Source organism: Poecilia reticulata, chromosome 17, assembly GCF_904066995.2.
Source record: "Poecilia reticulata chromosome 17, P_reticulata-male-v2, whole genome shotgun sequence".
In the NCBI taxonomy this organism is placed as follows: Eukaryota; Metazoa; Chordata; class Actinopteri; order Cyprinodontiformes; family Poeciliidae; genus Poecilia; species Poecilia reticulata.
Genome location: NC_088846.1, coordinates 26,939,627 through 26,965,706, shown reverse-complemented (window position 1 = coordinate 26,965,706; position 26,080 = coordinate 26,939,627). Strand labels below are relative to the sequence as shown.

General features: G+C 38.9%; 1 protein-coding gene across 1 annotated transcript in view; it reads left to right on the top strand.

Moving 5' to 3' along the window:
• Positions 1–26,080, top strand: part of LOC103479471 (neuropilin-1a-like) — an 87,940-nt gene that overhangs the window by 25,318 nt on the left and 36,542 nt on the right. The window contains exons 3-6 of the mRNA XM_081597808.1: positions 3,216–3,400; positions 14,095–14,322; positions 18,204–18,374; positions 21,350–21,516. Coding sequence (XP_081453934.1) covers positions 3,216–3,400; positions 14,095–14,322; positions 18,204–18,374; positions 21,350–21,516 — 751 coding nt within the window. The remainder of the gene's footprint in view (positions 1–3,215; positions 3,401–14,094; positions 14,323–18,203; positions 18,375–21,349; positions 21,517–26,080) is intronic.

The window sequence follows — 26,080 nt, the reverse complement described above, 5'->3', positions numbered from 1 at the left end:
TGGTTCCTTTGGTCTTTTTCTCTTCAGAAAGTTTCCAGTTTCCTGCCTGAGGAGCCCAGAAATTACATAAAATAATATTTAACAACAGGAAACAAAGGTTATAATGAAAAATTTAAGATTAAAACTCCTCTCCTGTACCTTGAAAAACACCGATGTAGCCGTTTCACTCACCTCAGAATGCACAATGCTGGAAACGGAAAGCTGACAGAATTATTTGGTTTTAGAGCATTAAAAATCTAGATGGTGAGTTGATGCTTCCAACTGAAGAAAAATAGATAAATAAAAACAAAACAAATAAAAACTAAACTGTGATCCCAGTGTACACACACTAATTTCTTTCTAGTGGAATTGGAAAGAAAATACTTGCTCTTTTCACACCATTTTGGTATAAAATTAAGAATATTTTTTTCTGAGCTCAAGTTTTTGGTGCAACATAAAAATAATAAATTGGTTCCAGATTTGGTGTTTCCTCATAAATCGGTCTCATTAGTCACACATTCCTTCAATTCTCCAGATTTTTTACCCGAGAGCCTGAGACCCGAGAGCTGAGGAAATATTTTGATATTCTACCCTGCTACTTGTCGAAGAGGTTAAAGGTCAAACTCGGTCTTAAAAGGCTGATCCCAGAGCTGCCGTGGATTCTCAGCAAAGTGTGAAGCAGCTTCTGCTGTTACACGTTTCGGCTTTCATTTCTGCTTTATTTAAATAAATCAGTGAAGAATTTCTCCTTTATTATTATTTACAGTTTGTAGCTCTGCTGTAACACGGAGATCAACAACCAGCAAACCTTGTTTTTATATCTGTTGATATGTTTGTATAATTGATGTTGACAGATGTTGACAGTTTTAATCTCTTTAAATATTTTTCTTTAAAAAGTCACTACATGTGCAGCTTTGGGATCAGCCTTTCCTACAATCTTGAAGGAATTAAATTTGTCTTTAGACAGAGATTATGATTTAAGCCGATGGAAATTAATAATTTATTCGGTACTCTGGTAAAAAGTCAGAGTGTTCGCTGGATATTTTCTGGTCTGTTGTTACGTTATGGATTTATAGCTTAATGCTGATCAGTGGTAATCTTGATTTTTTTTCTCCATCTTAGTTGTTTTTATTAGCACTTTGATAACATTATCTGATCATCTGGAATCCAGTTATTCCAGCAATAATAACTGCTTTAGCCACTTTAGCGTAATGCAGCCAGTCTGGGTCACAGACGCCGCTGGACATCACGTTGCTGCTAATGTGTTTTTCTTTTCAGCCTGACACTAATTAGCCATTAGCTTTGGGATTATTAGCTATGAATTTTATTATGTCTACCTGTTAGCTTGACTGTCATTTACAATTACTTTAATTATGGCTGTTAGCATGACTCTAATTAGCTAAGTATGGTAAGCTCTTTGCTTGGCCTGGATGGACTTTTAGCTCAGTTCTGATTAGCTTGGCTAGAATTAGCGTTTAGCTTTCCTCTGTTTTAGCAAAATGCATCTGGTCTCTGTTACAGGTGCCAGAGGGATCAACACTACTTCTGATGTTTGTTGTTCTTTAGCTACAAACCAATAACTGTTGTCTTGATTGGATGCTATTGTCACTCCAAGCAGTGGCTGGCTTAGCGATGATAAACTGTTACCTTGATACTGATTAGATGTTAGCTTGACTAGGTAACTGCTAGTATTTTCTACCTAGAGATTTGCTTGATTAAAAGCTGGACTGATTATGATTAATTGTTAGTTAATTGCTATCTAGCCTTGTTTAGCATTTAGCTTAAGTAAGATGGACTTAGCTTGAAACTGAGTAACTGCCAACTTTATGCTGAAAAGCTGAGTGTGACATTAATTGTCAAATTAGTTTTTAGCTTTATTGTGATTAGCTGTCATTTTAATTGCGATCAGCTGTTAGCTTCAATAGCAGTTTTTTTCTTTAGCTCTGATTAGCTGTTAGCTTCACTCTCATTGCTCTTAGTTTGATTAATTGGCAGTTACCTTGACTTTGAGTAGTGGTTACCTGGTTACACTGATTAATAAGAGATAGCTGTTAGCTTGAGTGGTGCTAGCTTTTAGCATGATAGGGATTAGCCTTTAGTGAAAGTTTTCCTCTTTAGCCCATGGCTACCAAACATACAGTCCCTACATTTTTCTAGTATTTACTTTTGGGATATATATTCTGACATTTCTTTGAGGTTTTAAAATCATATTTTAGGTGATTAAATCTTGTAAAACCACATTTTCGCTAAAAAATGTGAATAAACGGCAGCAAACAAGGCTATAATATTAGCTTATGTTCAGGTATTGCGGAGAATTTCCTTTAAACGTGAGATACATGCTGAAAAAGAAACGGCGTCGTTGGTGAAGGTGGTGGTCGGTCCACTCACAGTCGGCAAAGACGGATAAAACTTCACGGTGGGGATAATTTTCTTCACGTTGCTGATATCGCTGCCTTGCTCTTCCTTCCTCGCTCTGAGAAAGACGAGCTTCATGTTCTCTCCTCCATCTCAGTTTATACTGTTATCTTTCTAATATGCTTTTCAGTTTCTCACTTGAGCAAAGAGCTGGTATTTTCTTATCGGTGTGTGTGGAGCAGACACACACACACAGCCAATTGTTTTTCTTTTATCTGTGAATGGGGTGGATATATAAAAGAAACTACTTTGCTTAATGATAGTTTTAAGTTTTTATTTTACAAGTGAAGAAACGGTTTTCTTTTTTTTTTACCATAAATAAATACCAGTATGTGTCGTTACAGACACTAGCCGCTCAACCTCTCTCAGCTTTTAAGCTAAGCTGGTGGCCTTAACTCACTCGCTCGCTCGCTCGCTCGGGCTCTGGTTGCCTAGCAACAGCCAGCCGAGTAACTGCTGGTTGCCTAGCAACGACTTGTTGGGAAAGTTCCGGAGCAGCAGTTTTTTTCTGTTTTTCCACCAAAGAAAACAACAGCCTGAAGTGAAAAACTGTGGATAAAACAAGAATTATTTCAGTTATTTAAAACAAAAAACAATGAGTAACTGTCGATACCGACTGATATGAAATCCTTTTATTGTTATTGTTATTATATATTTTTCAGCCATTTCGTCCAAGTCTTCATGTTTAAATGCGTCTCCGACGTATTTTAAAAACCTGATCAGTGTTGATCGATGTCTGTGTTCTTCTGGAGGTGTGAAATGTTTCGCATCATGTCTGTATTTTAATTGAAATATCTTTTTTTTTCCCCCCCAACCTAAAGGTATGACTATCTGGAAGTCTACAACGGCGGCGCAGACGAGTCTTCGTCCATGGTGGGGAAGTTTTGCGGGAAAATCGCGCCGTCGCCGATCATCTCCAGCGGCGACCAGCTCCTCATCAAGTTCGTCTCCGACTATGAAACCCACGGAGCGGGATTCTCAGTTCGATACGAGGTCTTCAAGACAGGTAGCTTAGTTTTTATCATGCCACCTTTGGCTTCCTGTGATGTAGATAAATAACCTTAAAACGGTAGCGATCTCTCCTAACGGCAGCAGAAGGTGATTAACACAAAACATTTCCTGTTTCTTGTTATATTTAGATAAATACAGCAGAGAAAAGGCCAGATGGAACAGAAATACCCCTATTTGTGTCTCAAAGTTTTGATTTTAGTGATTTCTGTGAATATCTTTCAGTAAGATGCTCTAAGTTTTCAATATTATGTCTCAGATGTATTCTTCCTGGCATCGGTAGTAGCTTCGTCTGGTTCCCTTTGCTATATTGTTCGCCCAAGCCTTCATTCAGACTGCATTATTTACTATTCACAGCTTTATGTCAGTGACAGCTCAGATTATAGCGTTCCATCCAGGCCGTGATTGTAATGAAAACATTCTCATGACGGATAAAAGCAGCTCAAAATATTGCTTTTGTTCACATCTAGATTAAATCCCCCAACTGAAACGAGACCCCTTCCCTCTCCATGTAATTTATTCACTGTTGTTTATCATGAACCTATACAAACAGACTCAAATATTGGGTTAAGTGTCACTTGGCAAGTCGTACCTCAATCACAGACGTTTTGTTTGTCATTTCCAAGCTTCTGGCTTAAATCTTGATGGTTTCCTGGTACAGATCCAGTGTTTCAGCATAATAATGACATTTAATTTATAGGTCTGGACTTTGGGAAGTGGCTGCTTTTTCCAATGTTTGGATCCGTGTTCGTGATCAGTGAACTGCTGAAACGTCTCGTTTGGCCCAGCTGTCAATCTGACAGGAAGTCGAAGGTTTAATCCACCAGTCCCAGTGGTTTCGAAGACCGCCATGTTTTATCCCTTTTACGCATAAATTTCAAATTTCTGCCTATATATTTCTTCCTTATTTTAATTGTAAGTAGTTCTTTAAATGTCCTGTGAGATGATATATTTACCCATGTATCCATAACTGAAACTTTCAATATACAGCAAGTTATTTTCGCAATTTACCGTCTATTCAACGACTGCCCCCCGGATTAATTACACTTTCTGCAGCTGCAGCTGTGAAATTACCGTATTAACCCGATATTGGCTGGAAAGTGCAACGTCTCCCCTTTCAGAAACCGTTGGAATTTTTCAGATAGCGCCACGTGTGGCGGAATTACGGTACTGCAAATTTGTCCGTGTTGCCGGCGACACGTTCCGGTCTAGAAGGGTTTTAACTTGTCTTAAACATGACTACAGTGTTGTTTGGTGTGAATGGTTCACCTTTACTCCTCAGTTTCCATCCAATTATCAGGAGAATTTTGAAATGAATGAATGAATTACTGTGTTTCCATCTGCTGGACAGAAAACTGTTGGTTTAAACTGATTATTAACTCTACTTTATCGAACAAAGGGACATTTTTTTTAAGATAATGATCTCTAAAGCAGCGAAGCCGATACCAGTTTCCATTTGAAACGGGGAACTTCTGGTTCTGTTTTTACCCATGTGAGAAAGCGTGGTCTATAAATGTCCTTGTGTTTGACGTCCTTGGGGCCTCTGGTACACTGACCTCTGTACCGCCAGCTAAACAGCCGACGTCCCGGTGCAGCGGGACGCATCAGGATAGACCTACATAAACACTTCCAGCGCTGGGAGGAACCCCGATCCTCTGTCCTACATTTGTATTTCCTCTTCCCGCCTGGCTTTATTTGGGCCTCCGCTAACAGAGAATCTCCTGTGGCCACTTCATTTTTTCACTCCGAGGGGGAGGCTGGACATAAATCAGATGAAAACTTGCATGAGAGTCCTCCTCATTTTTCTAATGTTAGCTCCCCAGAGAGCAACAAGCGTTCATGTGTCTCCCACAAATAACAATCCCCTGCGAACGCAGGTTACAGATTGCTGTGATAAACAGATAGGCAGGTCCTCCTCTGCTCCTGTGAGGGTATTTTGGGAGTCGCGGCTCATTATGCTCTACTGTCCTGTGAACTGAAAACAAATTTCTGCACAGCGCAGTTCGGACTGATGGAGGTCAGGATGACATTAGAAAGTCTGGGTTACAGTTCTGTAAATGCAGATTGGGTAAGGAGGCGTTCATACGCAGGGCCTGTTAGCATTAGCTTCGATCAACGACTGTTTGGAGACAAATTTAGATCTTTGGTCCCTGAATTAGAGACATTCTTCCCTGAACACGTCATTAAATTTTTTGAGCTGTTTTAGGGCATCTGTCACTTTAAACCCAAATAAGCTGCTGCTGGCCACAAACCCAACTCAACCTTTACACTCACACGAGAAACTTTCTGCAAACACATATACAACTGTACATCTTTGAAAAGCTTTAATAGAGCCTCCTTCACAATGAACAAGAATGCAGCAAGTGGTTTCTGGATGGTAAATCAAAAACGAAACACTTGTCTCTTCCAGCAGCCATTGTACAGCGCAGCGCTAAAACCAGCTGACCAAACGTGCTGGAGCTCTGCTTGGTTTGCTAGGCAACAGGCTCTGCTTGACTGGGGTTGTGACGTTACACGTGGAAAGTTTTTAAAACGGCTCATTTTCCGGACACCAAACAAATATTAACTGTCTTAAAACGAGCTCCTATATTTTGCTGGAATGTTACTTGTGAGTTATTTTTTTTCTTATTTCAAATGTATTTCCACTAGAAACTAGAACAAAAAATACTTGCTAGGATTTTGTGTTTTTTGCAGTGTGGCCCTGATGCATACTGGTCGCTACGGTAACCACCAACTGAAAACCGCAACATAACGTAACTTATGGAGCAATAAAAGTGAGGAGAAAATAACTCGTATGAGAGACGAAACGTATTTGAAGAACAAGCAAACCAATTTTGAGAAACCTTACGCTCATCATGTTTAGGACTGAACGTATCGCAGTATAAGCGTTTCATATCAGCCGATATTGATAAATATCGATTAGTTTATTGAAATCCTGCCAAACTGGTGACTTGACATCCACACTGTTGTTTGTTTTTAATCAGTTTTGAGGCAACTGCTGCAGCGCCAGTTACTCAACAGGTTGTTGCTAGGCAACCAAAGTTGGGGCGGAACTCGAAATTGCTCATTGTTGCTAGGTAACCAAAGAGTGAGCGAGTTAGTTGATGCTACCAACTTAGCTTAGCCCACTGTTAAAGAGATTGAGCGGCTAACGCCTTTCCTCTGCCTACATCTCCCAGAATGCTGTGCGGCTCAGTGAATGTTCTCTCCATTGAATATTGAATTTCCTATCAGATGTGTCATTTATGTCTATCGTGATACATATTGTCATTGATTTACTGTCCAGCTGTAGGATTTATTTCCTGAACGCCGAGTATCCAGCTCTGTTTCCCCGCCTGGTGCTTTTGTTTCTGTTTGTCGGCCTTCCTGTGTCCCTTTGTGTCCCAGGAACAGACAGGTGTGCGGGACCTCGGGCTCATTTAGCTAATGGGCTGTTTGTCCTTGGAGGCAGCAGGGGTGACCCGCAGATGAGACGGATGCTGTGGCATAGAGAATCGGCTCTGAAACTGGGACAGAAGTGTGTGTGTGTGTGTGTGTGTGTGTGTGTGTGTGTGTGTGTGTGTGTGTGTGTGTGTGTGTGTGTGTGTGTGTGTGTGTGTGTGTGTGTGTGTGTGTGTGTGTGTTGGCTGGCCTCAATATGGGTCCTCCACCTCCTAACAAGTTAAAAACAGCACTTGTTCTCACTCAGGTAATCCCCCTGCCATGCTGCTGCCTTTTCTTCTCGCCACATTTAAAATCCATTACAGCCGGAGCAGCAAACTGTAACCGGCTGCTAAATGGAGCCGCTGCTCTGCTTACAAATAGGCTTTAAATTCAGCCGCCAGCTTTCTCTCTCTGTGGCATTGTGACTCTCGGTCTGATTTGTCTTTTGATCTGGGATATTATTCTGAACAGCAAACCCAGTGGTGCCACTTGGACCCATCAAAACATTACTGAAAAAACATGAATTCAGTTCATTTATGCCTGTTTAACCTACATATGGAGCCATATTTTGGCCGAGTTCCTGTTTCATTTTGGTAATTTGATTTGTTTCTGACTGAAATTTGTTTGGTTTTGGATGTTTAAAACAAAAAAATAAATATTTTTATGTAGTTCTTATATGCAACCAAAGCAACAACAGTTTTAGTAAAGTTAACCGTTAAAAAAAATCTAAATTTTCAATCCTATTGAATTCAAAAGGTTGTTATTTTTTAAAGCTAGTTAGTCAAATAAAACCAAATTCTGATTGAAATCTAATCAAAAAAAGTCTAAATAAATGTGAAATATATCAGTTTATTCAGATTCAAGGCTTTAAACTGTCAAATTCTGGCACTGCACCGTTACCTAGCAACGCAAGCCTAGCCTAGGCCGTTACCTAGCAACCAAGTTCTAGTTCCACTGGCAGACTAACACGAGGGAAAATGTCTTGTTATAACTGACATAATCTGCCAGTTTAACTAGTACTTTTCAATCATTATTAATTAATTATTGACTTAAAACAAGTCCCTATATCTTGCTGAAAAGTTACTTTTGAGTTAGAATACTTGAATTGAGACAAAACTAAGATATTTCCACTAGAAACTAGACCAAAAATACTTGGTAAAATTTTGTTTACTTTTTACTTTTTTAATTTACTTTTTAAAAGGCCTATAAATATTTATTTTAAGTCTTTTTTTTACCAAAAAATGTTTTAGACAAAAAAACAAATCACATTTGGCAATAAATGAGTTGGTCACTATTTTAGGAAGCTTACAGTATTTATTCATTTATTTTGTTTTGCATTGAGGGGATGAAAATACTCCAGTTTGTCTAATAATCCTTCATAATGAAGTCCTTGTGGTCGTGCTGAGCTGGTTTTTCAGAGTTCATACTGGGAGGGTGGCGTTGCTTCACCATCAGAAATAGCAAACCGCAGCAGGAGGAAGTTGCTCCGATAGTTGTGGATGCAGAAAACCGTTTCTTCCTGATTTATCGCCGGTTTCTAAGACCCAGAAGCAGAAGTGAATCGTGTTGCAATCTGTCCCCATCTTCCTCTCTGCATTTCTGTGCATTAGTTTGTGGCTCCAGCCCTCACCTCCCTCCTGTTATCACGACATGGAAACCCCTGACGCGCTGCTACGCTCGTCCAGACGACCTAAAGATGGCGGCGGTAATGAGCGCCTCGCAGCAGCGCTGGGCTGCGTCGCTCCACCCTTCCTTCTGACCACAGCTGAGATTTCATTTATAAATGATAGCCAAGTGGGACATCGTACTGGGACTATATCGGTCCCAGCTCTACATTTGATGTTGGTTTTTGACCAAAAACACATGTCTGTGTTTTTGGAGAGATTATTTTAAAGCCGTTGCTGATTGAATGGCGTCGTCTGGGCCTGTCACGACAACAACATGTGTTGCGTGGTAAATAGTGATAAACAATAATATCGGTGCTTTGAGACCGTTTTCCAGGAATACGCAGCTGCAAAAAACCGTAAGAACCGTGGGAATAAATACAATTTGATGTGATTCATATAAAATATTACATATTTTCTTATAATCAAAATAAGAGATGGTGATGAAAATTTTGATCTCAATATATGATCTGATAATTTATTAATATAATATAAGCTTCTTTATTTTGTTTAAAAGTTGCAAGTTCTGTAAAACGTTCATACTGCAGCTTTAATGCGGTCTACACTGTAAAAACACATAATCTTACCAAGTATGTTTGGTCTGGTTTCTAATTCAGAAATCTCAGTACACCTATAGAATACGACAAAACCAACTTACAGGTAGTTTATCAGCAACATATAAGAGCCTGTTTTAAGTAATTAATTCCTTAATATTGATGAAAAATTACTAGTTCCACTGGCAGATTATTTCAGTTATTACACGAGGAAAAAGTCTAGTTAAAAGTTAAATAATCGGCCAGTAGAGCTAGAACTTTTTTGTTAATATTATTGACTTAAAACAAACTCCTATATCTTGTGAAAATTTACTCATAAATTTCATGAAAGTTACACGATGCGGTTTTAATGCGGTCTACATCGTAGAAACAACATTTTACCAAGTATTTTTGGTCTAGTTTCTAGTGGAAATATCTTAGTTTTGTCTCAATTCAAGTATTCTAACTCAAAAGTAACTTTTCAGCAAGATATATGAGCTTGTTTTAAGTCAATAATTAATTAATACTGATTGAAAAGTACTAGTTATACTGGCAGATTATGTCAGTTATAACAAGACAGTTTCCCATGTTAGTCTGCCAGCGGAACTAGAACTTGGTTGCTAGGTAACGGCCTAGGCTTGGCTTGCGTTGCTAGGTAACGGTGCAGTGCCAGTTGATTGTAAATAAGTGAACCTTGTATTTTCTCACCAATATTAATGAATAATTTACTTAAAACAAGCTGCTATACGTTGCTGGAAAAATTACATGAGAGTTTTTAAAAGCCACATACCGCGGCTTTAAATTCTTCTATAATATTTCTTTGTTTTTTGTGTGAAATCGATCTTTTAAAACATTTGGGTTGGCAAATCTGCTCTGATTTTCCCTCCTTTCTCGGCCCCAGCTGCGTGTTTCTCAGACTCTCTCTCTCTCCGAATCGAAACATGCTTCACCTCCAGTCCCTCCTCATCATTTATCATGTCACCCCTTAATGACGCCACCTGTGTCAACAGCAAGGGGTCCTCAGCGGTGTGTGTGTGTGTGTGTGTGTGTGTGTGTGTGTGTGTGTGTGTGTGTGTGTGCGCGTCTCGCTTCGTGTCACATCTGGACCCGGCAACATGAGAAACGCTCCTCTTCCTCCTCCAACACGGTAACTTTCACACGCGCAGCCTCTGCCTCGGAGCGATGCTTCGCCCTCAAACGCGCCTCGTGTCGACGCCGTTTCCCCAACATCGCTCTCCGTCTCGTGACATCGCTCACGTCGAGGTGCGAGCCGCCGGCGCCGATGACGGATGAGAGGCGACGCAGGCTTCTAGAAAAAAGAAAAAGAAAAAGAAAGATGGCAGCTGCCTCTGCTTGCATGATGTTTTTTCATGTGAGTTTATGATCAAAACAGCTAATTTGTATAAACACAGGATAGTGTTAATTTAACTCTGAAGAGTGTGGACTATATAAACACTGAAAAAGAAGTGTTAATATGAACTCTGGGAGTTAACAACATAATTCCCAGTGTTGATTTAACTCCCACAGAGTTAATATTAACACTTTTTCAGTGTTAATATACTCCACACTCTTCAGAGTTAAATTAACACTGGGCTTTTTGCTGTGAATGCTGAAAAGTAAAAGTCCAGAGACTCCACAGAAAATTTATTGAATTTATTGAAATTTTCAGTAAAATTTCAATAAAATAGTTTTTTTTTTTCTTAAAACTTGGTGATAAAAAGACGAATAATTTGTGTCGTACCTCACAATTTCCTCCGTAAGAAATGTTGGTAAAAATTTTTTACCCTGATTACAAATTAAAAGTCTCTGCATCTACGGGACAACTTTGTATAATTTGTGAATGGCCACATAAAATCAGTCCACGGGCCACACACGGCCCACGGGCCGCACTTTGAACACCCCTAGTGTAGGATCTATTGAATCATATAATCCTGCAGCATCTCTGCAATATGACCTGATCTGACTCTTCATGTTGACTTTCTGATTCACGAGTTTTTCTACATATGAGATGAATTTAGTTTCTCAAACTGTTTGGTGGAGAATTTAGCCGATAAAAAATCAGTTTCTCTGCAGGAGCTGATTTATTTTTACCTGTTTTTAAACATGTAACAGAACGAAGAGTCTCTGTTCTGCACCTTTTGGGTTTCTTTTCTTTATTCCTTTAAAAGTTCAGAGTTTTTGAATATTTTAACAGATGGAGCTAAAGATACTTTCCAGACATTTGAGGGCAGATGAGTGATCCTCCTTCTCAGGGTGAAATCAAAAGCAGAACCTTTCTTACTTTGATTATCCTCCATGTCTTACATGTTTTACATGTTTCTGTTTGTCTTTTCTATCATCTAGTGACTTACATTTGCAGCTTTAATGAATTTTAAATGTCTTCGTGACTCTTTGTGCATCACAGAACAAACAGGAGCTATTTTAGTGGCCAGCCAGGCTAAAAACAGCCATGAAACGACTCTCAACCTTCTCCGTTTCTTCAGAGAGTTGAATAAAAGCGTGAATGGACACGCGGCGATAAAGCACAGCTGCCCGTCTGCAGATTTACTGAAAGTCATTTTGGGCGAGTCGCAGATCTGTTGGGAAAACTGTTAAATATCCAGACCTGGCCAACAGGAAGGAGGAATAAAACCACCACTTTCAAGCAACAACTTGGGTTTTAAAACAGAAGCAGATAGAAAAAAGCCGTTCAGCACAATCTGAATCTTTAATGCTATTTATTTTTTAAATAAATGTGATGTATTTTGATATTTGGCTTTTCCATGGAGAGAAATGAACAAAATTCACTGAAAGCGGTTAAAAATGTACATGTGGCTGATATTTACTGATCGTTTCTCTTAGTAGGTAACAAAACAGTTTTGAATGTTTTTATGCCTTATTTCTAATATTTATCTTAACAAATAAAGCATTTATTGATTTATTCATAGATTAATAAAGTTTTCATGTGCATTCTTATTAATTTATGTATTTATTTCATATATTTATTTTACATATATAAAATACATATATGTATTTATTTCATAAATACATATATGTATTTATATATGTATTTATTTCATATATAAATACTATATGAAATAATATTGTATATATACATACGTACATATATACGTACATATATATATACACATATATATTTATGTATATATATGTACATATATATACGTACATATATATATATATATATATATATATATATATATATATATATATATATATATATATATATATATATATGTACATATACAGTATATGTACATATACATGTAAATATATATTATTGATCCCAAAGAGGTACATATATATCTACATATATATGTACCTCTTTGGGATCAATAATATATATATGTACATATATACATATATAGTATTAAAGAGTCATATTTAAGTGACTCTTTAATGACCACACTTAAGTATATATTTTTAAATTATTGCTTATATTTACTAATATTTAACACTTTGGATGTTTGTCAGCGAATAAATAATTTCCTCTTTGGGATCAATAAAGTATTTTCCATTCTGTTTAATAATTTCTTAGTAATAATTAAATTCTGGTTATAAGATTCTGTGTTTTTGCATAAAAATGTAATGAAACCAAAAAGAAACCCAGAATACTGGAGTCCTGACAGAAATCCGATGCTAAGAATATCATCTAATTGTTTGTCCTGGTAGAAAACAACATGTGAAACAGATTTTGCGAGTAAATAATTACATGGATTTCTGTGTCTGTGTGTTTGTCTGTTTTCGAGTTTTTGTCTCGTTGCTTCATGTTGACACTTTCAAATTGCCTGAAACCGCCAGAAAATACGAGCCGAACTCGGCGCAGGCTAATGTCTAATTAAATCTAAGAAAATCTGTTTTACTGCAGCAACAAAATGTTTCACAGAACATGAAAAAAATTATATATAAACTAAAGCAGCCTCTGATACACGTGTTTATGTATTTAGGTTTGGGGGGGAGGAATCTGAAATAGAGCAGCTTTTTAAGTAGATGACATTAAAATCAGAGTCTAGTTGAGATATCACCATTTTCATTTCTGTTGAACATCTTCAAAATGGGAAAGACAAGGAAACAGCTCCTAATTCAGATGTTATAATCGAGGCACAAACTTTCACATAAAAACAAAATTAAGAATAACAAAATTTCTACATAAAATGTGTGAAGTTGGCAAAAATATTGAACTCCAGTCCAAAGAAATTTGCGAAATATGCATTTTCTTAATGCAAGAAGTGAAAATAAAAACTGTGCAAACAGCAGAAATGTTATTTCCAATGAGTAAAAACTGAAAACACAAGCAATTTGTTGAGAGCAGTGATGATTATGTTATGTTGTATTTAAGAGTTTTAGCGGCTGCTGGGAGGAAGGATGTATGATTACGCTCTTTTGTGCACCTGGGATGTACTGAGACGAACTGTTTCACTTTTTAAACCTTTCTTTAAATGTTGAACAGGAAAAAAATTGAACTAGTTCACTTTTCATGTGAATTTAAATCTGCATTATTTAACATTTCTAAGCAGATAATTGATTAAAAAAGATCTATTTTTGTAATCTCTGAAAAGATGATCTTCCAGAGCTACTATTGCGGTCCCCACCAACCAATCAGAGCCAGGAGGAGGGTCTTAGCGCTGTCAATCAACCTCATATACACGCTGCTAAACGTGTTAGTGGGTGAGAAACAACTCACAGTTACAGGAAAATATCCGCCGTCATTGGGGGCTATGCTAACTAGCCTTAGCATTCACAGAGCGCTATGCTAGCTTTAGCGTAGCACAGAGCAAAAGGGTGGGAGGGAGGAAGGGTGAGATAGTTATTGACAGCGCTAAGACCCGCCTCCTGGCTCTGATTGGTTGTCTCTAGTTAGTTTCCAGCTAGTTTCCCAGATTAACTTTTCATATTTTATTCAACAAACGTAAAAAAAAATATATATATATATATTTTGTCAAAGTTACATACTGCAGTTTTAATGAAAATGTTCAAATTGTGAATTGGAAACACGGATCCACTGAACTGGTTTTACTTCTGAACGCTTCAGCTTCGGATCAGTTCTGACTCCTGGTCTGTGTCGCCTTCAGGTCCGGAATGCTCCAGGAACTTCACGGCTCCCAGCGGCGTCATCGAGACGCCGGGCTTTCCCGAGAAATACCCCAACAACCTGGAGTGCACCTTCATGATATTCGCCCCCAAGATGGCGGAGATCACGGTGGAGTTCTACAGCTTCAACATGGAGCCCGACACCACGCCGCCGGCCGGCGCCGTCTGCCGCTACGACTGGCTGGAGGTCTGGGACGGCTTCCCCGCCGGTGAGGAACCAGAACCACACGCTCCGTTAATGAGAATCAGAGAGTTTAAACTACAAACGTACATTAGATTCCCTGTGAACAGATTTGACATTATTCAGTTTGAACTGCAAGATTATTGAAATTTGATTTTTGAATAACAAATTTTCAAAAATCGAAAATTAACTTTTCATGTTTTATGTTCAAATGTTGAACAAGAAACATGAAAAGACTAGTTCACCTTTCATGCGAATTTAATGCAAAGGTCTCAAATTTTTAGTGCCAATAATGTAAAAATTAAACTAGTTCCCCAATAAATTTAGCTCCAAATTTTTACATTTTGAACAGAGAACATTTATTTTTTAATGAGCTCACTTTGAACATGAATTTTGAACAATATTTTCAATAAATATTGAGTTTGTAGTTTATTTGCAGTCCTCTGCATGACTTTGTTAAATAAAGACAATTGGACATTTTTGGCACTATTGGAAAAAGGTTTGTACAGCCCTGTTCAAGGCAAACGGAGTGAAGTTTGATTAAATGGGACTAAATAGGAGCTGCTACTCAGTGGAGCTGAGAAAATGAGTAATAAACAGAATCGTTCAGCAGGTAATGGTCGTCCTGTTTGAGTCCAAACCAATTCTTCTTTGCACAAATGGCATCTGGATGTACCGACAGCGGAGGGGGGGGGGACGCCCACGCAGCTCGCTCATTGTTCCTTCACCAACCGCGTTTGGGAAACCGGCACATGATTGACGGAGACGCAACCTGTTCACACTCCCCTCCTCCAGCTTGGACGGCTCGTCTCTGCCTCCATTGTTGCCTAATTAGCCGTACGGCGCGCCGATAATCACCAGAGCTGCAAACCTGGGCCGGGCGCCTGGCCCGCGGCGCCCAGAGAGCCTTTTCTCCCCGATTACTGGCTCGGGAACCTGAGGGACTGGCTCCGGTACACAGAAACTGACACGCACTTTAAAGCGGCGCCAACCTGCCAGGACTCTTCCTGTCAAACGGTCCACCGTGTTGGTGCGCGTGTCGGCGCGCGCTCAGGTGCATCTGTGCTCAGGAGAGTTTGTGGGTTTGATTGAGCCAAACGTGTTTGTCAGGGAAGATAAGGGAGCGTCTCTGCAGGAGGGTTCACTCCGACACGCATTGATCTCGTTTCCTTTCAACTTGCTCCCTTTAATTAAAATTCAGTCAACTTAATCAGACTTACAGACATCTGCAGCTTCCCAGGTTTTCTTTAGATCAGTCAAGTTTATTTCTGTGGCACATTTCAGCACTGAGGCAGTTCAAAGAGCTTCACATCATGAAAACATTAAACATCATTACATTTCGTCAAATTCACATTCAATATGGCTTAATGTTCCATTTATTATGAATCAAAAGCAACTCTAAAAACATGGGCTTAGCCTTGATTTAAAGCACATGTCAAACCCGAGGCCCAGGGGCCAAATCTGGCCCGCCGTAGATTTTTATGTGGCCCTTTAGACTCCAAATTACATCGGTTAGTCCCTCCAGTTTTTCACAAATCAGCAAATCCAAATGTAACAAATTGTCACCTAGTAACCCCAGCTAAGCTAAGCCCCGTTACCTAGCAACCTCAGCCATGCCCAGCCCCATTACCAAGCAACCTCAGCCATGCCCAGCCCCGTTACCTAGCAACCTCAACCATGCCCAGCCCCGTTACCTAGCAACCTCAGCCATGCCCAGCCCCGTTACCAAGCAACCTCAGCCATGCCCAGCCCCTTTACCTAGCAACCTCGGCCATGCCCAGCCCCGTTACCTAGCAACCTCAGCCATGCCCAGCCCCGTTACCTAGCAACCTCAGCCATGCCCAGCCCCGTTACCAAGCAACCTCAGCCATGCCCAGCCCCTTTACCTAGCAACCTCGGCCATGCCCAGCCCCGTTACCTAGCAACCTCAGCCATGCCCAGCCCCGTTACCTAGCAACCTCAGCCATGCCCAGCCCCGTTACCAAGCAACCTCAGCCATGCCCAGCCCCTTTACCTAGCAACCTCGGCCATGCCCAGCCCCGTTACCTAGCAACCTCGGCCATGCCCAGCCCCGTTACCTAGCAACCCAAGTGGAATTCCAGCGTTTGGTCGGCTAGTTTTACGCTCTGATCTGTACAATGGCTGACAGCTGTTCTGTCGTTGGCTTTCCATTCAGAAAGATGATAATATAAAACGGATATCTGCACAGATACAGTTTATTTGAACTGTAGTTCATCGTCGGGTTCTTACGCTCCATTACTGTTACTAAAAACGCTCAGATTTAGTTTCTTCTATCCAGTTTTCGTCAGGCTCCACGTTGCCCGTAGGGTCTTTTTTTCTTCTTTCCTCCTTATTTTAGGTGCGATTTCATCAGCCGACGGCTTTGGAGTAAAAACCATTTCACACGTCCTGCGATAAGGCTGAAATGGCTCCAAACGTAATCCGTCACAGATCGCCGACTACCTGCTTCAGACTGTAACTGATAAACGTAATCCATCAGATTACTGCAGCTCAGCATTCCTGTGCGAGTGCTTCATGTCTCTCTTTTTCTTAGCTTTTTTTTACCTCTAAGCTGAATTAAAAGAATATATTTTTGTATCATGTAAGAGGAGATACAGTATCTCCACCAGGCAGCACCACAAGCTTCATTTTTGCGAGTTGGAGATAAGAGAAAAGCTAAAATGTGTGACCAGCTGGGGCTCTAAATGTCATTAGATATGAAACGGCATGTCTCTCTGTGCCTTTAATGAAAGAAGAAGAAATTTCTCCTCACTTTTAGATATTTATTTCCCCGACGGGTTAATTCCCTGAATAACAAATGCTCACATCAGTTTTCTGTGTTTATCTCGGATCCGCCTGGTGCACAGCAGAATTACTTTCACCAATTTACTTTGGTGTTCATAAGAAGGACCGAATGCATTTGTTACTTCATGAAAAAGGTATTGATTTTTCACTCGGTACTCTTCAGATAATTAATGACACTTAATTACCAGCTCACCATTTGTCAAAGAACTGCAATATGGAGAGAATTAAAAAAAAAATGGCTGCAGTTCATTTAACGAGACATTTCCAGAGTAGAAACATAAAGTTGATCATTTATAACAATATTAATGGTACTTTGCAATCTTAAAATTGCTTTTTCTCTAATTAGTTTCAAAAGCTATATTTAATTTGTAGAAACATAAGAAATTATGAAGTAATCAGAGTGAAAATAGAGCAAAGACCAAAGTTAAAGCTGGAATAAATGAATCAGAAAGACAATTTTTACATCAACAGTAGGAAATGTTCAACAGGTAGGTTGGTACGGTGGCCCAGAAGAGTCAACAAATGCAAAAAAAAAGAAGACCACAATGCAACAGCAAAAACGTCACAAAGCCAAAACGGATCAACAAAATCCACAACTCAACAAAAAAACCACAACGCAACAGCAAAATCCACGACAAGAAGTCACGACACAACAACGAAATCCATAACAAAACAACAAAAATCCACAAGGCAGCAACAGTCCTGCTACAAAAACAACAAAACAGACGACGCAACAGTCAGAAACCACAAGGAAAAGTTTTGTTTAAACAGAATTCATGCTAAACTGGCCAGCGTTTGTTTTGTTGACCCTTCATATGTGAACAGGAATATTTAAAAATAGGTTTAAATGTTGACTGAAGCCATCATGCTAACCAAGATATTAGCAATACCTTATTTTCTGCATTTTAATCTACAGACTTATCAATGATCTTCCCATCATTCATATGTGTAAAGAAACCTTATTGTTGATATTAGACCAATCTTCCCTCTTATAAATGGATCTAATGTCGGTGCCGTGTTTGCAGCCGAATGAAAACGTAAGATGGTGTGAACAAGATGGAAACTGCTGATGAAGCTGACTGTCTCGTTCTTCCTCTTCCTCAGTGGGTCCTCACATCGGCAGGTACTGCGGCCACAAGTCTCCGGGTCGGATCATCTCCCACACGGGCATCCTGTCCATGACCATCACCACCGACAGCGCCATCGCCAAGGAGGGCTTCACGGCCAACTACACCATCCGAGAGAGGGAGCCGCCCGCTGGGCACCAGGACGACGGTGAGACGCTAGCGCCTCCTACAGACGACGTTAAAGTTTGCTTCTTAAATACAACAGTAATCCTGGACTCTAATGTTTCTATTCAGTTTTAAAAAGGGCTTTTATCTTAAAAATGTAAACAAAACTCTTAAATTTAGGTAAGCACAATATAAAAATTTGGGCTAATATTGCTAAATATTATTGTTATAGATAGATTTATCTAGCTAGCTATCTGGCTGTTTGTTTACAATGTTCCTGTCCATTTGTCTATCTAGCCAGCTAATTAGCTAACTATCTGTATGACTAGCTAGTTTAGCTATCTATGTCACTGTCTACCTATCTAGCTAGTTAGCAATATAGCTACCTATCCTGCTAGCTAATTAGCTATCTACCTAGCATGTTGTCTATTTGTCTATCTAGCCAGCTATCTAGCTAACTATCTGTATGACTAGCTAGTTTAGCTATCTATGTCACTGTCTACCTATCTAGCTAGTTAGCAATATAGCTACCTATCCTGCTAGCTAATTAGCTATCTACCTAGCATGTTGTCTATTTGTCTATCTAGCCAGCTATCTAGCTAATTAGCTATTTGTATAATCTATCTAGAAATAAACGGTCGTTAATATGAGCTCGGTCTTATTTATCAAACCTAACCGATGTTTATCGTGCATGACAAAATAGTAATTTTATATAAATAACTAATATTTAAACATAAATATGAAACTAAAAAACAGGTTACACTTGAACATTGTTCAAACAACATTGAATATTTTTTAACAATCTCTAAATCAAAATTTCTGCGTGTCATTTTAACTCTTTGGTTCTCATAATAGTAATATTTAGCGCAGGTCAGAGTTCACTTGTTCCTGGTAAATAAACACTTTCAGCCAGTGGAGCCTGCATTAAGGAAGTGTGATTTGTTTTGACTCACTGCTTTAACACCTCAGTTCCTGCAAGCTGACACACATTTCTCAGCTCTGACTGAGATGTTACCTAGTAGTTAAATCATTAATAAGTCATGCAACTCATTAATGGAATAAAAACAAAAGATATATTCAAAGTATTATAACATTTAAATCTCAATTAAAACGTCACTGAATGTCTTATATGATGACTGCGAGTCAGTTTCTGTTAATTACTAATAAAAGGGATTAGATTCAGTTTATTGTTTCAATTATTATTTATGACCCTGAATCAGATTGATATAAATTTGATTTACCGATCGGAAAATGTGTAAATAAATAAACTAAAATGTATTTAACATGGATAAAACAAAGTAGTTTTACGGAAACGAAGCACAGCTGGATTAAATGGTGGTGAAACACGAATGAACTGGTGAGAAATCAGGTTAAACTGGTCAGATTATCAACCAACTGAGCTGAAAGATTTACCTGACCAGAGAGAATAAAAGTGAGAAACGAAAGACAATAAAATAAAAATCACGAAAAAAAACAAAAACATCTCCAGACAACAGAACATGTGAAGCAACTTTTAGATTTATCTCTAGCCACAGTTTGTAAACGTATCAGATCTAAACTTCACCGCCTCTTATTCTTCTAGATTATTATTTCGATTCAGAGTTTCTTCCTGCAGCAGATAGCTGGTGTTTTTATCGCTTTCACCCATTTCCAGCTCTTATCTTCTGCTGCTGACAATCTGTTTGGCCGATTTCACACCAGACTTTTATCAGGAATCTCCGATTCTGTTAAAGTTGCTTTCTGGGGATTTTATTCTTCCTGGTCTCTGACAGAAGAAGCCGGTTTTCTGCATAGCTGGGATTCCTGCAGAGGCCTAAAATGCGTTTTTAACCCTTTGGTTGTCGCTGACCCGGTTCAGGAATGCCGGGTCCCACTGTGTTGGACGTGTCTGGGGAAACATCAACGTCAAACAAAACTGATTTTCCTGGAGGACTTTGAAGCGACTGCAGGATTTATTTCTTTGTTCTGGGATGTCGGCGTCCCGGCTGGACAGGGAAGGGACGGATAAATATCGATTTACCAAAACAACAAGTTTGGTGAGACAAACTGTGAAGCGCAGGAATTGATGCAAAGTGTTTGTGTCAGGCTTGCAGACCTTGTGTCTCCCTCTCAGAAACACTCACACTTCCTTTTGCGTCCTCCTCCCTTTTCCTTCCCAAGGCTCTCCTGCTGTGATAAAAAAAAACGCTCAGATGCTGCGTCTCGTTCAAAGATTCGCTTAAATCTTTGAACGAGGTGCTTTCTCTTAAGCTTAGCGTCAGATTAGCCAAAAAGAAGACAAAAACAGGCAGAAACTCATCAAAATCACCACATTAAAGTATTAAAACTATTAACATTTGAAACGATTAATCATGATTAATCGACTATTGTAATCATCATCAAATAATTTAGTAACTGATTAACTAGAAACAAAACCCTAAATCAATTTTTAAGTAATTGTTAACTAATGTAGTATTTGATTAATCGTTAACTACCATTTGTAGAAATAACAAATAATAATTGATTAATCGTGATTAATCATTATAATAATATCATTTTGTCATTGGTTAATTGCTTTTACAGTCACATAAAAGGTCATTTGCTGAAACAACAAATAATAATGGATTATTTATAACACTCGATGAAGAATGATGAATCAATTATTGAAATAATTGTCAATATTTTAGTAATGATTAATCGTTAACTGCCCTATATAGACTCAGAAAAGGCCATTTGCTGGAATAACAATTATTATTGATTAGGTCTGAAACAATTAATCGGATTAATCATGATTAATCAACTATTAAAATAACTACCAACTAATTTAGTAATCAATTAATCGCTACTTGCCGTATACAGACTCAAAAAAGGCCTTTTGCTGAAATACCAACATGCTCAGAGCAGTAAGTAGCACAAATCATTCCCTAAAGGAAAGCTGTTATTACATCATAGGCAATAAAAAGTTTATTTTCTTGTTAAAAATGAATTGAATTATTTGTTTACTTGCTTCTTGTAATGGCCTCCCTCTGCGTTTCTCAGATTTCGCCTGCATGGAGCCGCTGGGCATGGAGTCCGGGGAAATCCCCTCAGACCTGATCAGGGCGTCCTCCCAGTACAACTCCAACTGGTCCCCGGAACGCTCCCGGCTCAACTACCAGGAGAACGGCTGGACGCCGTCAGACGACACCATCAGGGAATGGATTCAGGTCAGACGCCTCAAATAGAGCTGCAACTAACGACTGATTTCATTATTCTATTCTGACGATTAATCGATTCATCAAATAAAAAAAAGAAAATTGGAACATTTTGTCATTAAACCACTTGAACCTTTTTATACGATGTTAGAAATGTATTAAAAGGTAAAAATACACAATTGAATTATTTTTTTAAATAAGAAAATACACATTTTATTGCCAAAAATGCAGAAACAACAGCATATCCTTTAGTGACTCGTTGGTTATTTGCAGCTAAAACATTCAAGAGCAAAGCTCAGCCTTCCTGCTTGATTCAACGTTAATGCAGTATACGAATAATCTGATTATTATTTATTGGATATCAACTCAGTTCGTTTTATTTTTTCAGATTTTGAAACAAATGAAGCTAAAACTACGTTACTTCAGGAGTTCGGGGTTAAATATTCCTACAAAGAAGGGTTTTTTTTATCATATTTAAATGCAAAATGTATATATTTCTGAGTCTTTATACTCCAGTTATCGATTAATCAATCACTAATAATAATAATCGATTAATCTAGAATTGAATTAATCTAGAGTTTAAATCCAGACCACTGTAACATCTTTCCATCACCATCTCCAATAACTCTTTTACTAACCTGACATTTAGTAAAATGTGGGATCAATAAAGTATATTTGAATTTGAATTAATCCGATTAATCGTTTCAGTCGTAGCTTCAAACTGCAGTTTTTAAGTTGGAACTGTAAAGATAAAAACATGTTAGTAAATAAATAAGCTTCGCATGCCTTGAACACACTGTTTTTAGCACATTATGGGTTTTTTTTCTGAGGGAAGCAGTTGGAGGTTATGTCACTTTAATCCTCACTTCCAGAGTCTGAGCTCAAAATAAAAGCCTCTGATTTCCCAGCGGAAAAACATTGCTCCTCTGTTTGCCTTTCACTGCGCCGCCGAGAACTCTCTCACATCTGCTGTGAATATTGCTCACTCATTTGTACCACTTCTACACACGTTATAGTGATGGTAGACGGGGAAAAAAGCCAACAGGAATTAATTATTTACATCTGCTTCTGCTGCACAGTTTCCTGCCGTCACGCTGAAATCTGATGTAGCGGCCTGCAGCCACTAAATGTAGACTTTAAACATTTATAAAACATTCGTGTACAGCTTAAAGTGGCAACATTTACTCATCTGAACACTGATGAAGGCTAAAAAACTGAATCTGACAACTTTACGTTTTTTTAAAAAGAGGATTTTAGAGGCGGTTTGGTTAAAAAGTTGCAGCAAGAATTCATGTTTTTTGTAGTTTAGATGTTTAAACCAAAACAAATCATAAGAAATATTAAAAATATAAATAAATACAGTAAATAAACTTTAATTCTAAGTATCTGCAGTGCTAGTTTGAGCTCCTTTGTCCACTTAGATTAGTTATTCTCATGGCTGCATCTCCATTTAACTCTCCATCCGTCCATTCATTATGTTTATGTGGCGACTGGCCGCCTGTCCGCACCGGGTACACCCTGTACGGCTCTCCAGGCCCCACCACAGGGCGACACACACACACACACACACACACACACACACACACACACACACACACACACACACACACACAGGCCTCAGGCGAATTCAGACACTAATTAATCTAACATGCATATATTTGGGACGTGGGAGGAAGTCGGAGTACCTGGGGAAAATATGCAGACTCCGTCCAGGCTGGGATTCAGCTGCACGACCAAAACACAACAAAAAAATCAACTGCAATTAATTACAAAATGTTTTAGGGAAACGAAAAGGTGAAAGTTAAAACCTTTACAGATTTAAACACAGAAAGATAAGAGAATGAAAGTCCAGTGGTGTATATTTGGGTATCGTTGCTCATAGTGATGCTAAACTGTAGGCTATTCCTGTTTTTTCACCCAAACTCATCTACACAGATCATAACACTGGAGCCAGTGGGAAATACAGAGAGGAATGAGGGTTTGTTGAAACACAGAACGAAATAAGAAAAGTATTACGCTTGTCTAGCTAGCCGCTAGCCTGTTATGTATGATAAAATATAGCTAAATAGTTTATATCTTTAATATTTTTTATGTATTAATGACTTGTTCAGATCGCCATTCTTGCCCTAAATGTCAACAGGTTGAGCTCCAACTATAATATCCAATTTGTGAATTATTCTGTTAAACCAAATGTTTTCTTCACTGTTAGCAGTAATTAGCTTTGTGTAAACACAGGCTAGCAGCTTCACAAGCTAACAGCTGTTTCTTGTCATAATGGAGGATAAATGAAACAGAAAACGTTATTGAGAGATTTGACCTTCAACAAAGTCAGTTTTGGTCTCATGATCAAATCTGTAGGTAGCAGCTAGCCTTCGTTTAGCCGTGCTACACAGTAGGTTGGAAGCTAAAGATGCTAACTGCTTGCATGTTCAAACATGGCTTGATTTTGATGGGTATTCTTGTTCGAGTCAGTGAAAATTAAAATGTCCGTTAATTATGGACATCAGCATAATCTTATGTTAACTCAAGACTTTTGAGATAACCTAAACTTATTTATACATTTTATTTAATTTTGTCTCTAGTTTAGCTTTTTAAATTCCTCTTGGCACTGTTTTATTTATACTCTTCATTTGTTTTAAAATAAATTTGGTTTAAGTTCATGCTTCAGTATTTCTGTGCCAGCACATTGTGCTTTTAAACAACTAAACATGGCGTAAATACAGATTTTTCTGTTTTTAAAAAGAAAATGAAGCTCAAACTACAGGAAGCAGAAACAATTAATTCAGATTCAGCTCAAATCTTTAGATATGTTTACATGAACTCCGTTACCCATAATTCAATTTTACAAGCCCAAACAAGCGTGTTTGCTTCTCCTGTGGGTCAAGAAAACAACTGGATTCAGTCTGAATCATCAAACCGGTATGGACGTGTGTGGCTAGCGTCCAGCGCCGACCCATTGTCCAGGACAGGAACTCATAGAGGAAATCCCACAATGCCCTCTGCTGCAGGAGCAGACCTCCACTTCCCTCCTGTGAGAGTTACAACAGGAAGTAGACAGGAACGCCGCCACAGCGCCAGATTAACAACTGTGGCTTTCTATTGTCTGTCTGGGGACGTGTTTCACCGCCGGGGCCTCTGGGATATCAGGAAATGAAGGACGGAGATTTAATTGGGGTTAATGGGTTCACGCGCTGGGTGGAAACTGCTGGTTTTACACGAAGGTCACCAACGGCATTAAAAATGTGGCCATTTTGAATAAAATTATTTTGAAGTGTTGAAATAATGAGGACACGACTAATGAGACGGTAAAGTTGACAAAGAAACTTGGATCAATAACTGGGCCGTTCTGCGAAGGCAATTAATGTTTCAGCAGAAATGTTGGATGTGAGGACGTTCATTAGACCCCGCGGTAGTTTCCTGTTCCCGTTTCTAATCTATACTTTATTTAAGTAGTTGTGTTAAACTCCGGTGTGCATTCACAGTGGGCGATGACAAAGTCTCGGTTCGGGTTAAAGAAAAGGTTAATTATGGACTCGGTCAGTTCTTAGAAAAGAGCCGCGAGGAAATATTGACTGCATATGCAGCTCATATGGTGTTTAATTATATTTAAATGGAAATACAACCTGACTTTAACTATGTTTACATTTTATTTTCGCCTGATTTTTACTTTGATTTCTAAAGAGGATTGTTTTTAACATGCTGTTCCGACTCCCCAAACTCAATTTCACTCATATGGAAAACGTCCTCTTCTTCAATCTGCATCAGGAAAAGTAAAACTTGCAACCAACCACTTTCTTCTGGCTATTTAAGGTTAGCAATGTTTTTATTTGGCAATAGAAAATATCTCGAACATTTGGATACTGATCTGATCCAAATTTAGCGGAAACAAAGACATAGAAAACCCTTTGGATCGACTCCAGCCTTCTTTGATTTGGATTCACACTGATCCTGTTTGGTTCGCTTTAGAAGTCCAGTTCATTTTACTGGAAAGTTCAGTTCATTTGTTGATGTTTGAATCTGTGATCGAACTCTGATGAGAACCAAAGAAGCGAACTTGAATGGATATGTGAACGCCGAGTGGATCGGACGCCGCTCCAAAAGTAGGAAGTGCAGGGCATTCTGGGTAAATGCAACCAAAACAAACACGCTAGCCTAGCGCTAGCAGGAGAAATGACTTGTGGATTTTTACTAAAGACAACCGCTAAGGTCTGATGCCGTTCCATTTCTGTTTATATTTTTGTGAAGAAGGAAGTTGCGCTCAGTGTCTTCAGAGGTTTTCCTGTTGTTTCCTTCAGTGGTTCTTGGTGCAGCGCCCCCACAGGCGAGGAGGGGAACTGGTTTTTCGGTTAACTTAGTTCTTTTGACTCAGTGCAAAGAGAACCGCGGCAGCTGAAAATGTAACAAATGTTGCAGTTTTGGTCCTGAATCAAACCAAGTCTACCGGACTGGCAGGTGTTGCTGCTGGCAGAAACGACAATGAAGAAGGTGACAGGAAATGGTCTTCTTCGTGGTTAGTTTTTCAGACAATTAGCCTCTCACAGCGTCACAGTTCATTAAAAGTTGAGTCCTTAGCTAC